The sequence below is a fragment of the Bufo bufo genome, chromosome 7, assembly GCF_905171765.1.
Source record: "Bufo bufo chromosome 7, aBufBuf1.1, whole genome shotgun sequence".
NCBI classification, from domain to species: Eukaryota; Metazoa; Chordata; class Amphibia; order Anura; family Bufonidae; genus Bufo; species Bufo bufo.
Genome location: NC_053395.1, coordinates 168721930 through 168738933, shown reverse-complemented (window position 1 = coordinate 168738933; position 17004 = coordinate 168721930). Strand labels below are relative to the sequence as shown.

At 42.0% G+C, this 17004-nt stretch overlaps 1 protein-coding gene across 2 annotated transcripts in view; it reads right to left on the bottom strand.

Moving 5' to 3' along the window:
- IQCA1 (IQ motif containing with AAA domain 1) overlaps nucleotides 1-17004 on the bottom strand; it is a 280666-nt gene that overhangs the window by 23289 nt on the left and 240373 nt on the right. For both annotated transcript variants that reach the window (XM_040441110.1, XM_040441111.1), the window contains exons 9-11: nucleotides 2636-2711; nucleotides 2338-2444; nucleotides 2059-2151 (exon numbers count right to left, since the gene is read on the bottom strand). In XM_040441110.1, the coding sequence (XP_040297044.1) occupies nucleotides 2059-2151; nucleotides 2338-2444; nucleotides 2636-2711 (276 nt within the window). The remainder of the gene's footprint in view (nucleotides 1-2058; nucleotides 2152-2337; nucleotides 2445-2635; nucleotides 2712-17004) is intronic.

Here is a 17004-nt window from a genome sequence, read left to right as displayed (position 1 = left end):
GCTATCAGCCTCCAGTAAGGGTACAGAGGGGAGGGAACCAGTTGGGGGTGTGTACCTGCACAGACTGAAAATGGCAGCACTGATTGGATAGAGTCAGACTGTGCAGGTACACACCCCCAACTGGTTCCCTCCCCTCTGTACCCTTACTGAAGGCTGATAGCAATTCATTCATAACGAAATAATACAGGAACGGCACAACATACAGACATAAGAATAGATGTTCCAGAATTGTTATTACATGGGAAATGCATGGAGCTATTAAAACAGGAATGTCAGGAGTGGTGAAAGGTCCTCTTTAAAGAGGACCTGTATTACATTTTTAAAATGAAAATGGCTTAAATGGCAAGATTCCTACTGGTCCCCTGATCATTGCATTTTACTCTGTGTCCCCATTGACTGGTTATGCCCCCATTTCACTCTGGCGTGCTGTATGTAAATTCAGAGCCTACATCCAAAGCGATACAGAGCCGCTCTTTGCTCATCAGACAGCGTCAGAGCAATGCACAGGCACAGGCTGATCTCACAGATTCCGATGTGGCATCAGAAGTGGACAAGCAGACCCTGAAGCAGCCACAACCAGTGGACCAAGGAGGACTTATTGAAGAGGCAGCTTACCTGTATGATGTGACACTCTCTTTTACAATCAGTCCTCCATTGTATTTGAAATCTTGGCATATAAGCCATTTTAGTTTCCAGATCATTACAGGTCCTCTTTAATATAAATGTTATTTTGTTTTTTACCTTTATGTTTGCTGCCTGTTTTTGCACATATTATTATATAACACACAACTGTGTGTACAGTTGGTGTTTACACAGCACTTATCTTCTATAATCTGCAGATAAATATATAAATGTATAACCTTGAAGCCATGACCATAAGTTAGGAGCCACCAACTTTGTAACAAACGACTTTCGATCAGCAAGGTTGGTACTTCCTGATATAGTTTTCAACCAACGAAGCCTGTGGTTTCAGATCATGGGCTGAGCCTTTCTGCATATCTCAGTATATAAATCACAGCCAGCCAGTGGAAGTTTTCGGGGATGTATTTTGTTTCTGCTGGCAGTATTTTCCGATGGACTGTGGTATCTGGCTCTGTTGGGGTGGTATAATGTGCCACAATATGGTATTGCTGGCTCTGCCTTCCATCAGTTTGGACCAGACTACAAAACGGGGCCACTTTTAGTATTTTTTCCAGGGCAACTTTAAGTTCCCAGTCCGCCCCTGCTGATAATTATCTGGAACTTCACATTTATGGGGAAGCTTGAGCTTTGATTAATACTGGCAATATGCAAAGAGGCATCTCCCAAAGTATGGCAACCATCTCGCTAGCGCCACATTGTGGAAGTGGCTCCCTGTGGGTCAAAATCCAACTTTTTAACTAAGCCTTGGGACATGACAAGGGTATATTGCCAAGCCAAATATCCATAAAGCCACCCAGAATCCTACTCTGTACTGATGAGGGGCAAGCACCCCAAAATAGCAGTCTATGGATGGATATTTGGCTTGGCAGTATTCCCTTGTCATATCCCAAGGCATAGTTAAAGGGTCAGATTTTGACTCATAGGGAACCACTACCACAAGGTGGCACTAGCGAGATGGTTCTCCTTCTTTGGGAGATACCTGTTTGCCAGTACCCTACCTAAAATAAATACTGACTGAAACCATGGACAAGCAGGATAGCTGCTGTTGACATATTGTATTACATCTTTAATTGTCTTCTACCTACAGTTTCTATTTCTACTTACTTATGTATATATAGAATTATAGCTTGAACTATATATTTGGGAACTGGTTCTAGTAATTGTCATCACATGAACTGCATTGGGCCTCTTATTTATAGTCTGTCTCCAAAAGATTAAGAACAGAGAGAAGACAAGCACTTTCTGACATTTTAGTCACCATGGCAAAGTGGATTTTTTTTAAAGTCCAGGTAGGCATAATCTCTTTTTAATCTCCATAATACTCTATGGAATTGGAATTAAGCTTTCTTCTATACAATTAACAATTTTAATGTCTGCCTGTCTCAGAATTACAGTAGCCATAATCCTCTTACTCACCTTCCCTCCTTTCTTCCCCTTTTTCTTTTTGTTTTTATCTCGGTCTACGGCCAGTTTCAAGTTTTGGAGTTCTTGTCTCATCAGCTCATCCACCTTATAAGAATATAAAAAATAAGGTGAATTTTAATGTAATCTTTTTTAGGTATCAGTCGCACTCATAACAATCAGCAATCTGCTGATATTTTCATAAGTGGGCTATTCAAATATTCCTGTCATAGTGATTCAAGTATGGGAAAATTAGTTGAGGAGGACTTCTATGGCCATTTATTGCAGCCAAACCTGTATCCTTATCTCTTCTTCTACTTCCTTCCTCTTATCTTCTTTGATGAGCTCAGAATCATGGGTCTGATGGAGATTCCAAGACTCGTTCCGATTTTTCCAAACACCTGCAAGTGAAGCAGACATTGAGAGTTGATGGACAATGCAAAGGCTGAACTTTACATTTTATCCATTTATGTTTTCGAGCTTCACTAGAACTTGCAGAACTTTTCCCACAAATGTTGTCTGGATCAGTCCCAAAATATATTATACATTGTACAAATAGTTTTTAATTTTCACTTTTCATTACAAGACTCACCTTCATAAGTGTTGGTTGCCGATGATACGTCTGGCAGAAATTGACTTGGGTTCATTTTCCAACCTGGTTCTTCCTCCTAAAGAGTTGAAGACAATTTTTAATATAACACATTTATCTTTTACTGTGTTAATTACTAATCACCACAGATGAATCCACGGAAAGGTTGTGTGATACGTAGACCTATATGTCTCTTACCAGTTATGTTATGCAAAGGTGATTTCATTTAAGGGGCTTCTCTGCTTTGGAAATCATTATTTGTTAGAATGGTCCCCTGAAGATAAATGGATCACAAGTTTGGACTCCCCACAATCAGATGTAATCAGTAAAGAGAACCTAGAAGTGAGTGTTCAAATCCCTTGCAGTGTCATCACAGAAGAAATTCAATATTGCAGGATTGTCACTGAAATCAGTGGTCTGTCTGTGTAAGGTACAGACCTGTTGAGTCCTCCAGAGCTAAGAGATGAGGGTCCTGAAAAGAGTACGCTTCTCCCCTAATGGATTTTCTAAATCAAACAAACCTTTTAACTGAGCCCTACTAAGGCAGTATGTGAAAAGTATCAGTAAATGGTGAATTGGTGATTTCAATAATATGGAATCACTAAGGAAATCTAATATTAATCTTATTTCTATAGAATATTATAGTAGTCATGTGTCTGATGTTGGCTAAGTACCAATGTCCTGATTTCCTCCTCCCACATATTACTAATATAATTGAGAAAAATATGCCAGATGGGGTGACAAGTCACGTTCTCTCAAGTTGATAAGTGAAAAGTAATAAGGGTTCATAAGTTCATGCTCGGAAAGCACGGATGATTGGAAAGATAGATACCACGTGTGATCATATAGATATATGGTTCATGTTCAGTACTGCATACATTTAATTAGAGCACTGCTTATTTTAATATGGCAGAGTTTTCAATTATCCATATCTGCAAGGAATTATCTCATCGACTAAAGGTTAATAACCCCTGTTTCAAAAAGGGAACGTAGCCGGTGCTTTCACCTCATATTATCTTACCAATAAACATCCCATTCGTTAATATACTATTTTTTTTCAATGAATTAAATATATAATTTAATAATGTAATTATTATTATCTTTAATCTAACAAAAATATCACCACTCAGTAAAGACTATGATGGAAAATATGATGTCATTGAATCTAGGTCCTTTCATGCATTCTTTTGAAAAGCTGTAGCCGTATACCTAATTTTCTATATTTATTTTATTAGTCACTATTTATATAGCACCGGCATTTTCGGCGGAGCTATTAGGCAATTTATGCATATACTTATGTAAAACAACTCTCTTCTTCCTTTTCCCTCTCTGCTTGGCTCACAGTTTTTTTTCTACAATACTCCCAGTAACAGACTAAGAGCTCATTCAGAAGACCGTATCCATTTTTTGCGGACCACAAATTATGGATCCGCAAAACACGAATACTGGCCATTTGCATTCCGCATTTTACGGAACGGAATGGCCAGCCCTATGATAGAAATGCATATTGGGATATGTTCTATCTATTTTGCGGGACCTCGGAAGGAAATGAATGGGTCCACATCGGCTCCGAAAACATATATACAGTTGTGTGAATGGGCCCACTTTTAGGCCTTGCTTTGATGCATGGAAACCGCTTTGGAATCAATGTAAAAGATTGCCTCAAATCTGTCTCCCAAAAAGAATGTGTCCTGCCCTATCCGGCAAGTGATTTCTGCACCAGAAAGAGTGTGGAGACCATGGCGGGAGGCAACACACTGATTATAATCAATAAATGGGGCTAATCAAGGGACATGGAAGGACCTGCTGAAGAAACCCAAGGCTGTGCCTCGGCTTTTTGCCATGAGTTCCACAGGCAAAACACTTGGATTTTTCCCATGTGAACATACCCTTATGTTACACTCAGACAAAACGTATATGTTGTGGACTTATCTATCTGCTGGAAACAGGGGTGGACTGGGAACTTAAAGTGGCCCAGGAAAAAAAACTAAAAGTGGCCCCATTTTGTAGTCGGGTCCAAATTGATGGAAGGCAGGGCCTAACAATACCATATTGTGACACATTATACCACCCCAACAGAGCCAAATTCCACCAGCCATCACAAAATACATCCCCAACCACTGACTGGCTCAATTGGCACACTGGGCATCGGCCCACCGGGGAATTTCCCTGTAAGATCTATGGCCAATCAACCCCTGGCTGGAAATCCACAGTAGTAAAATCTGCACTAAATTGTTTGTATTTTGTTGCAGAATTCATAGCATAAATATACATGGGTTCTCAGGGGCGTAGCTAAAGGCTCATGGGCCCTGGTGCATGAGTTCAGCTTGGGCCCCCTTCCCTCAGTGCTTTTTAGCCAGGGGCATGTGTGCTGGCTGAGTCAAAAATTTTAATGCCACCCCCCATGCCAAATTCTTGACCTAACCCCTTCCCTCCAGCCAGAGGTGTAACTTGACCAGCATGCACTTTCTGTAATACAGGTGTCTTCTTATGCGGCGCAAGGGTTTTTGGGCCCCCTGATGCTCCTGGGCCCGATAGCGGATGCTACCCCTGCACCCCCTATACCTACTCACCTGTGGAAACCCCACAGATTTTGCCCTCTTTGGTAAAATGCGCTATATAAATTAGCATTCTAGAGATTTAAAATTTACACTACAGGTCAAGCTGTGTTAATTTCCTGCAGCAATTTTTGAAAATCTCATCCACTTTGCTGCTTCTGCATTATGGTGAAAATTTGCACCATATCTGTCCCATATGGCTATACCCTTAGGGTACAGCTTTACTTTCAGGTTTCGTGATGCAGTTTTGGAAGCCAAAACCAGGAGTAAATAAAAAAAAGATGAAAAATCATATCTGCCCTTAGTAATTTTTCTCTTTTTATGATCCACTCCTAATTTTGGCTTCCCAAACTGCTTCAGGTAACCTGACCATGTGGATGTTCCCTTACATTAAGCTAATGACGCTTACATGACAGCCCAACCACACAGGCTTGGACTGGCCCACCGGGAAGCCGGGGAAATCCTCAGTGGGCCCCTAGTTACAGTCTAATAGTGGCGTAGCGTGGGGGGGGGGGGGGGGGCGTTGGTGATAAGTGGGGGGCGGTGGCAGGGCACATGGAGATGAGCGCTTCCATTGTGGAAGCGCTCATCTCCATAGTCATCTGTATCGTCGTCCTCAGGACAGCGATACAGATGGATGCTGCGGGGCAGGGGAGAGGCGTCTCCGTTCTGATAGGCCTGCAGCCTATCAGAGGCCGGTGCAGGTGGCGCAATGCCATCATGCCACCTGAGCTGTACAGCGCAGGACACAGGCCGGAAGAGGCCTGCATCGCATCGCTGCCACCCTGATGGAGGTAAGTATAAGTGTTTATTTTTTTATATGGTACAATACTTGTTACTGGCACATGATGGGGGGGCACTTCTTACTGGCACATGATTGGGGGGGGGCATATATGGGGGCACTTCTTACTGGCACATGATTGGGGGGCATATATGGGGGCACTTCTTACTGGCACATTATTGGGGGGCACTGTGGGGGCATCCAGGGGGGAACTTCTTACTGGAACATTATTGGGGGTACTTTTTACTGGCACATTATTGGGTGGCACTATGGGGGCATCTATGGGGGCACTTCTTACTGGCACATTATTGGGGGGCACTATTGGGGCATCTATGGGAGCACTTGTTACTGGCACATTATTGGGGGGCACTATGGGGGCACTTCCTCCTGGCACATTATTGGGGGCACTATTGGGGCATCTACTGAGGCCACAAGAAGGGGTATTTTATATGGGGGGCACTATGGGGGGAGAGGAACGCTATAGGGGCTTCTACTGAGGCCACAAAGAAGGGGTATTTTATATTGGGGGCTCTGTATAGGGGCATTTTATACTGGGACACATTATGGGGGGCACTAGGAGGAAGGCGGGAGAGGAGCACTATGGGGGCATTTACTGGGGGCACTATATAGGGGTATTTTATGCTGGCACATTATGGGGCACTATGGGAACATTATCTCAACTGGGGGCATTAAAAGGGGGCATTTTTGCACTGGCACACATTATAAGGGGGAGAATTATTACTACTGGGTGGGGCATTATGGTGGGCTTTATTACTACTGGGGAACATGATTACTAGTATGGGCATTATTTGAGCATTTTTTCTTCTGGGGCACAGTGGGGACATGTTGGGGGCCCTGTAGGAGCACTATTACTACCATGTGTGCTCTAGCAGGGAATTATTACTATTGGTGGGACTTTTGGAAGCACTATTACTGTGGGGGCACCTTGGCACAGTATCAGCTTACCACAATTATTTTTGGAGGACATTATGTTTACACTATTAGTGTCAGGGACACTATTTGCTGGGTGCAGTTATTTTTGGGCACTGTGTGCCAATAATTATAGAAGGGGGTATTATCTGTGTGGTACTAGTATTATCAGGGGACTTATCTGTTTCTGCAGTATAATATTGGGGAGAACAGCAGCACAGTATTGGGGGTGGTAGGATGATTTGTCCAGAAAATGGGAGGATGATGGAAAAGTAGTAAACTAAGTTATTTTTTTTGTCAAACTGCAGAGACGAGAAATGTCTGAAAAATGGTGGTCTGGTCTGAAAGGAGAAGATGAAGAAAGAGGACATCTACATCAGAGGAGACGTCACTGGATGTAAGAGGTATGTGGTTCTGTATTAACCTGTATGTTCTGTAGTGACGGCAGGGTGGATATAGAATTTAGCCCACACTGCTGCATTCTGCCCCAGGCTTCAGGTCACACTGTGCGTGTTCTGAAATCTGGGGGCTCACACTCATCTACTACATTATCTGTACACAGAGAGTTATTACCATGTTATCTGTGGTGTTACATAGGACTGCAGGTGATATCTACTACATTATTTGTACTCAGAGAGTTATTACTGTGTTATCTGTGGTGTTACATAGGACTGCAAGTGATATCTACTACATTATCTGTAAAAGGCGGCGTGGCCACAGGTGTGTGTGTGTGTGTGTGTGTGGGAGGGGGGGAGGGGGGGGGGGCGCAATACTTGGCTTGCCCCGGGTGCTGGCAACCCACGCTACGCCACTGCATTTATGGTAGCTGTACGGTGGGCCCCCAGAATCAATTCCACTGGTGGGCCCAAGGCACCCCAGTCCGACACTGCAACCACACCTTGGGCGCTAGCAACGTACGCCTATTCATAACCTTTAGCAGGAAACAGCTATAAAATAAGGTAAGTTGTGTATTTTTAATAAAAAATATAGTGCATTCACAGTGCAACCTGATGTATTTGTCTCCCAAGTCTTGGATAATTAGGTGTCACATAGTGGAGTCAGATCTTCACTACTATTTGAGTACTGTAGTGAAGTTTTATGGAAATTGGGCAAGGAACCAGCTTCCAATTTGTTTAATATTAAATACCACTGCTAGAAAACACGTTAGTATGTCAGGAAAGATTTGTGGCAACAAAGTCTAAATAATAATCCTTTAATAATCCCTGTCCTTCAAGAAGGATGTATGGAGCCTATGTTTTGTTATTTCTGGGGCCGGTGGAAAGGGTGGATGGTGAGAAGACTACAGTTACACACTGATTAAATGCATATTTTCAGAGATTGCCATCAAATTGTAACCACATCTTTCGTTTCTGACCTGTGGGGCGCACTTGGCTTTCTTGGAACTTGGCGGCTATTCCTTCTACTCCCCCGAGCCAACAATCCCTCTGATGCCAGTGCGTGTCATTCAACAAAATACACCATGTTTGCCGTCCTTCAACATTCAGCCAAGTGTCACTTTTGCTAAACGACACTTTAATGTATCACCAACTAAGGCATAGGAGAAATAGTAGCTTTCTGATATTAAAGTAAAAAAAATCCTGTTAAAAATGCTGCTATTATTTAGGACCTTGTAGGATTCGCCTTCAAGGTATTTTACCAATGAACGTTATGTAGCTTTATGAGAACATAGACAGCAGTTTTGATTCTGACTAGAATAAATTACAGATGGATTGCTATAGTGGAAAGTTGATTAGGTAGTATCTTTTTCTTTTTTTTGCACATTAAATATATGTACATTTGCATAGAACATACTCTTTTGTATTGGGTGGTAGGAACCTGTAAAACTCCCTTGCAATGCGGAGAATTAACCCAAGAATCATGGACTTTAGATAGATGGAGGTGGGGGGCTCAGACAAACACCAAGCCCCACTACACCAAGAGTTTTTTATTTGCTCTGCATATAGTCATGGAATAGATGCCTATACACATTAAGGCTACCTGCACACAGGTGAGGGTAGACTTGCACAAATTTTCATGCAGATTTCTGAGCATTTCTGACCAAATCTGCATCAAAATCCACCTGTTTGGGTACAGCCACACAGTCAGGTTTCTGCATGTGGTTTTGGAAGGAGGATCATAAAAAAGAGAGAAAGTATAAAGGACAGATATGACTGTTTTGAATTCACTACTGGTGGTTTTAGCTTCCAAAACTGCATGCAGAATCCTGACCGTATGGCCGTACCCTAAGGGTGGGTTCACACTAGCGTTATGGAGTCCGTTATGGATTTCCGTTATAACGGAAAATAACGGAATCCATAAGACGGAAGGACGGATCCGTTTTGATGCCTATAGACTTCCATTATGACCAAATGAAAAACGGAAGCCTTTAAGAGGTATTCCGTTTTGCTCCGTCCTAATAGAAGTCTATGGGAAAGCATAACGGATCCGTCTGGGTCCCGTTATGCAAGACCGAAAACAAAGTCCTGTTGACAGCCATAACGGAATCCCTAACACTAGTGTGAACCCACCCTTACTTGCGGATTTTGTTATGGATTTGATGCAGTATTGCTGCAGATCTCACCCTTCCATTGAAAAGGGTGAAATCTGCACCAAAAATTTCACAAATAATTTACACACTGTGGATTTCCAAATCTGCCCAGCAGCTGAGTTTTCCAATGGAATAAAAAAAAGAGTGTACATGTGTAATCTCATTCACTTTGCTAGTACTGTATTAGGGCTCATTCACACAAACGTGTGCTGCCCGTTGCCGTATTGCAGACCGGATTTGCCGATCCGCAATTCACGGGCACCGTTCCGTGTGCATTCACTTTAATGGGTCCGTAAATCCGGTACGGTGCGGAACGGAAGCACGGAACGGAACACTACGGAAGCACTATGGAGTGCTTTCTGGGGTTTTGTTCCGTGCCTCCGCACCACAAAAAGATAGAAACGGCTCTATATTTTTGCAGAACGAACGGATTGTGGACCTATTCAAATGAATGGGTGTGCGATCCCCATGCGGCTGCCCCACGGACGGTGCCCATGCATTGCGGACCACTACACGGGCTTCACACGGTCGTGTGAACAAGCCCTTATGCTGTGGTTTTCCCCATGAGAATCCACCCTGAGAAACCATGGTTAATCCACAATGTGTGGAGGTAGCTGTTACAGCCACTGGTTAGACTAGCCTGAGTATCAGTCTCAAACGATGTTTGCATTATTTGCAGTCTGCAGTATCAAGGTGTAAACCTCAGGTGCATATTATTTAATGGATACCACTGAGTAGCATCCTTTACCCACTCATATTAAAAAACTCTATGCCACACAGAGTATTTTCTTGGATGCCACTGTAGGGAATAGTGCAGTTTTCTACGCTACTTCATGCACTATAAAAGTGGAAACAATTGTCGACACCAAAGAATGGTATAACACCACTGTCAGTATAATGGGGCCTGTAGGTTGAACATATGCACTACTGGTAAACAGACAGTGTGAAAAAAGCTTGCAAACCCTCCAAGACCTACTGATACAACCATGCCAGGTATCTTGATAAACCTTGAATGCACAGGAGAGACTAGAGAACTTTTGGAAAATGTACTGTAGCTTGTACCACATACAGTCAGGTCCATAAATATTGGGACATCGACACAATTCAACATTTTTTGGTTCTATACACCACCACAATAGATTTGAAATGCAACGAACAAGATGTGCTTTAACTGCAGACTGTCAGCTTTAATTTGCGGGTATTTACATCTAAATCGGGTGAACGGTGTAGGAATTACAACAGTTTTCATATGTGCCTCCCACTTGTTAAGGGACCAAAAATAATGGGACATAATAATAATCATAAATCAAATTTTCACTTTTTAATACTTGGTTGCAAATCTTTTGCATTCAATTACAGCCTGAAGTCTGGAACGCATAGACATCACCAGACGCTGGGTTTCATCCCTGGTGATGCTCTGCCAGGCCTCTACTGCAACTGTCTTCAGTTCCTGCTTGTTCTTGGGGCATTTTCCCTTCAGTTTTGTCTTCAGCAAGTGAAATGCATGCTCAATCGGATTCAGGTCAGGTGATTGACTTGGCCATTACATAACATTCCACTTCTTTCCCTTAAAAAACTCTTTGGTTGCTTTTGCAGTATGCTTTGGGTCAATCATTGTCCATCTGCACTGTGAAGCGCCGTCTAATGAGTTCTGAAGCATTTGACTGAATATGAGCAGATAATATTGCCTGAAACACTTCAGAATTCATCCTGCTGCTTTTGTCAGCAGTCACATCATCAATAAATACAAGAGAACCAGTTCCATTGGCAGCCATACATGCCCACGCCATGACACTACCACCACCATGCTTCACCGATGAGGTGGTATGCTTAGGATCATGAGCAGTTCCTTTCCTTCTTCATACTCTTCTCTTCCCATCACTCTGGTACAAGTTGATCTTGGTCTCACCCGTCCATAGGATGTTGCTCCAGAACTGTGAAGGCTTTTTTAGATGTCGTTTGGCAAACTCTAATCTGGCCTTCCTGTTTTTGAGGCTCACCAATGGTTTACTTCTTCTGGTGAACCTTCTGTATTCACTATGGTGAAGTCTTCTCTTGATTGTTGACTTTGACACACATACACTTACCTCCTGGAGAGTGTTCTTGATCTGGCCAACTGTTGTGAAGGGTGTTTTCTTCACCAGGGAAAGAATTCTTCGGTCATCCACAACAGTTGCTTTCCGTGGTCTGAGCTCACCGGTGCGTTCCTTCTTTTTAAGAATGTTCTAAACAGTTGTTTTGGCCACACCTAATGTTTTTGCTATCTCTCTGATGGGTTTGTTTTGTTTTTTCAGCCTAATGATGGCTTGCTTCACTGTGGGAGTCACAGATGCAAACTGTTGTAATCCCTACACCGTTCACCTGATTTGGATATAAATACCCTCAAATTAAAGCTGACAGTCTGCAGGTAAAGCACATCTTGTTTGTTTTATTTCAAATCCATTGTGGTTGTGTATAGAGCCAAATATGTTAGAATTGTCTTGATGTCCCAATATTTATGGACCTGACTGTATAATATCTTGAGATTGCCCACTGAAGTTACCAGCCTGCCAACTCATTTCAAAACAAGCAACCAAGATTATTTAAGACTTCTGACCATAGATATTGACTTATTTTCTTATATTGCACTTTTACTTTGTCACCGCCCTGTTCAAATTGGTTAAATGAAAAGTCTTCAGTGGTAATGTAGGTAGAACTTTGAACATACAAGGTAAAAACATTAGCTAACCAGTTAATACTCTAGCACGTTTTGTAGCTCCTACTCTGTACTAGAAAATAGATCTCGTTTGCTTGACACTAAACACTAATTCCACGTGGAGTTAGGCTGTAATGGAAATATTAGGATGTTTTTGACACATAACATATGGACTACATTAGACTTGTGTTACTTGTTGATACATTTTGATAGTATAATATAATAATGTTGTCCCCTTTGGCAGTGTTTCAAAAATTGCTGCAGTCATTGAATCCTTTTCACTAAAACACAGAAAGTTCTATAAGGAGCACCCAGTCCATTCATGTTTCTGCCTGCCATTGTGAAAAGGCGATGTCAAAATTAGTTTGGGAAATGGGGAGGATGATGATAACAGGCCTCTCTTAATTCAATTTATAGAGCACGTCCACATTCTGCAGAGATTTGTTTTAAAATCTACGGGGAAATTATTCAAAATGTGTTGTTAATTCAATTTTACTGCAAATAGTTTCATACATTAGTTAAGTTCAACGTTTATGGGAGTTGCAATGCCAGTTCTGAACATAGACCAGAGTAGGCTTTCCTTCACCCAATCCCGCAATGGTGGGAAAGGAGCCTGCAACATCCCTATCCTGCTGCGTCATCTTCTCTATTTATGTCATAGTGCTCTGAAAACATCTGAGCAGGTCTTGGCAGGCTGTTCCATAGTCCATTTATTTCTCCTCTCTACTGCCTCTCTGGAGGTTGTTGGGTTGGAATAAAAGGGACATCTACTACCCTACAACTGTGGCATTTCCTGTTTATGAAGAACACTAGCCTGACTTGTCGAAAACAAAGAAAACCCACAAGGTCAACTGAGCAAAGGACTAAACTCAGCCAATTCCAGGGCATCCAGCTTCTATAGCTGGGGATGTCTGGAAAATTGTGGCTTCTAGCAAAAGCCACAATAGCCACCAGTAGCCACAAAGATATGGTGTCGATGTCCATTGATAGAGTTCTGCCCCTGAGAACCATGGACTTTTCAATGCCAGGTACTACCTGAGGTGTGAGGACACACTCCTGCACCTCTTGTGGCAGTGTCCATTTACACAGTCTCTAATAAAGTGTATGTAAAGCAGCTCTGTCCTCAGACTGTGGTGTCCATTTGAGTAATAGGAGTGATCATAGAATACACAAGAACATAGTTTATGACTTTGGTGTATTCATATGGAGAACAGTCCCCCGCCTCCCCCCAATCTCCTTGCAGTGATTCATGGCTATTTTCTTTGTATGTCACTGTATGATGCAATCATATAGGCAATAAATTGACACCATATGAAAGAAAATATACCCATAACACAGCATCTAATAGAACTTACACTATTGTTAGGGCAGTGTCTGTTCTTTCTATGTACAAAAAAGGATTGGAGCCTACCTGGTGACCACATAAGCATCCTCACCTGTCACAATTCATTCTGCTGCCAGCCCATCTCCTGTTCTACTCTACTTTGAGGGGAATAAATGACGAGCAAAAGTCTAATTTTTTATTTAAATGCAGCAGCAGCAGAAGAGGTGTAGCTGGTGGTGGTGACCCTGGGTCCACCAGGGTTGAATTTGTCTGGGCAAGGGGCAATTTAGGCCTGCAGCTGTAGGATGCCAGATCACAAATAGGACGTCAGTGTCCTGGCTCAGGTGGCCTGATGACATCACTGCATCACACCACCTATGCCAGGACACTATCTGAACAGGGAGAAATATGCCTCGTGTTTTAAGCACATAGGGTATTATTTCTTAAGGGCCTGCAAAGGATATTATTACTTAAGGGCCCGAGGAGCATTTTTACGTAAAGGGGCACAATTTTATTTAAGGAGCACACAATATGTACATTATGCAGCTAAACGGTTGAGAAGTGTCGGGGGTTTGGAGAAGTGGGGGGTGGGACAGTCACTGCCTTTGATTAGCCCTTTATTGACTCTGTGTTTGTACCCCCTGATGAACCCAAATGCTGGGGGGAAACGCGTCGGGGTAACGGGGTACCATTTGGCTTTTAGGGCGTTTCTTAGGGTTATCTAGGGCAGGTACAGGGACGGAGGATCCTCACCTTTAGGGGATGCCTCCGGGCTGAGGATTATCTAGGATCATTGTAGGGAAAGAGTGTTTCCTCCCATGGTTGTATCCTCATTTACACCTGCTTCTAGACCCATGGTTTTTCTGAATTAGGGTTGACCAATAAGGGTCGTTTTAAGTATACCAATTAAAAGTATATATTTTAAGGGTTCTATTATTTTCTTCAGTTAAAATAAGGAAATCAATGGATATATGTTCAACCTCAGAACTTTACAGCTCCAAGGATTCCCTAAATTTTTTATTGTTTCTGATTTTGGTATGGTTGGACTTGGTATAATTCTTATTTCTACCGTTTAATAGAGATATTTTATTTCTATCTACTGTCTTGCTAATAAAATGACTGCTGTGGCCAATTCAATCCAAACCAAGTGTCCGTGTAATTTTTGGGGAACAAATGGGTGAGTAAAGGTTTGGAGAATTGAATTGGCAGTATAACAGCCAGGATTGTGGGGTTTGGTTATAGTCACTAAACGTTACAATACCAAAGTGAAGAGATGACTTCTCCCTCTCTGCTGTGTCTGCTTCATAAAGTTAGAAAATGGGGCATAACCTCTGAAGACTATATATTAGTAAGCTGCAAATATCTCCATTACCCTCTCTCCTGTACTTATTATATATAAAGTGGCCAACCCCTTTAACTATGTGTTGTATCAGAGTGTATGGTTCAATTAAATTTTATGTCATGTATATTTTTATTTTTATTGAAGCGGAGATACAGCAAAGACATCTACCCAGGGTACCAACTAATACTTAAAGGCTGATAGTAGGCTACGTTTTGTTTCCGACAGGCAACTGACACCCTGTAACGAATTGTCACTCTAACAACCAATTCCTGCTAATGTCAACTTAATGCAACTTAATGCATAAAAACGCAGACATAAATCTACAGTTCAGTACTGACAGGTCCACCCTTAGAGATGACAACCTGTGCATGAGGATATACTGGGGATTCTACACTGGTTGACATTCACAATTCAACACTGGACCTGGTAGAAAGAGAAAGAAAAGAACAACACCATCAAGAGAAGACAGAGAAAATGGAGAGGAGAATGAGGAGATAACAACAAAATGGAGATGACCTGACATAGAAGATCCAGAGGAGGGATTCAACGAGCAGGTGAGCAATACCCAACCTCCTATTCAGGTGCCTTATAACAACTCATTTCTTCATGGCCTGCAGAACCAGTGGAGACGGTTTGCAGAAGAAAACGTATAAATTTGGGGACTTAAGGACAACTTATAAAACAATAACAGAACATCAAAGCTCAATCAAGATCTCTAAAAATAAGAGGGGATCTCGCAAAGGGGAAACAGACTAAAGTGCACCCTCTAAAAGACTTAAAATAGAAAGTGCAACAAGTATAAAAAAATAAAATGTTGCATTTGAAGAGGGAAAAACACTGAAGCACCAAGGTGGGAGAAAAAGACCCTCTATAAATAGTGGACCCGACATGTGCTTAAAAATCACAACTGCCTGATGAACAAGCTCATGAACGAGTTTGCTCATTCATCAGGCAGTCGGTGGCAGTATTAGACTGCCGGATCATCGTTAATGAGTGTTCCCGCGAACGTTCGTTGATGATGAACTGGCCAAGAATTGTCTAATACACCCCTGCACCATGAGATTTCTAGTTGCAGAGATGGTAGGTGTAATTCAGTTCATCCATTCTAAAAGGCATTGTTCACAACATCTTGCTGACTAGTCAAGGTCACATTAAGATCATAGATTTTGGCTTGACTGTCAGATCAACGAGAGAAGTAGACTTTCATGGAACCACAACAGTACAACGGTGAACCATATTCTGCTGCAGAAGACTGATTTTCTTTAGGCTTAATTACAAATGGTTTGGTCACTGGTCTAAGACCTGCAGAGAAGGTTGCACAAGTCACTGACATGGTCCAAAACTGAGAAACATCTGAACACTTTGACCATGCCATTAAAGACTTGCTAACAGGGCTCCTGTGCAAGGACAAGTCTCTAAGATTCGGAATCAGAGGAAGCATATGTTAGCATGCCTTTTTCTCTTCAATTAATTGGGATGAACTGGAATCAGGAAAAATAGAGTCATCACTCAAAATCAGCAAAATACCATAGATGAGTATGTGACAAGGCAGATCTCAGTACCACACAGTGAGGCTAAGGAAGGGCCAATCTTCATCAAACAATCTTCTTTGAGGAGGTCCCATTTGTTTGTCCAGCTTGGAGTGCACACTGTCATACTGCCCCAATACACCCGGACCCTTCACCTGTCTGCCTGTCCATTTCCTGATTCAGCTGAGCCAAGAGCAGGAAATAATAGTCCAGTAAGCTAATCACCCTAATGGCCCGAGCACAAGATCTCTGCTCAGCATCCATACACCATAACATTCAGCCTAACAACAGGTATGTACATTAAATATTGAATAAGTTATATTCATTTCTTTACTTTTCCAAAATCCTAACTTTTTAAGCAAATGTGTAAAAAATATACTTCTGACTTTAGTAGACTTAGATATGATAAAACTCTTCTGTGGTTAAGGCAATCTCTCTATCATTGTCAATGTTATTTGTCCCTTCTGGTGGTGATGAATACACATATTTAATGCTTAGGGGAACAGAAGTCATACATATAAATATGGAATAAGATGCTGTTAGGAAAGTTATCGCTATTAGTTCCTGTAGTGGCATTTACTATTCTTATTGCTAATTCTTTTATTCTTTATTTACTGTACTAGCAGAAGGACCCGGCTTCGCACGGGTATAATTTCATCTATTTC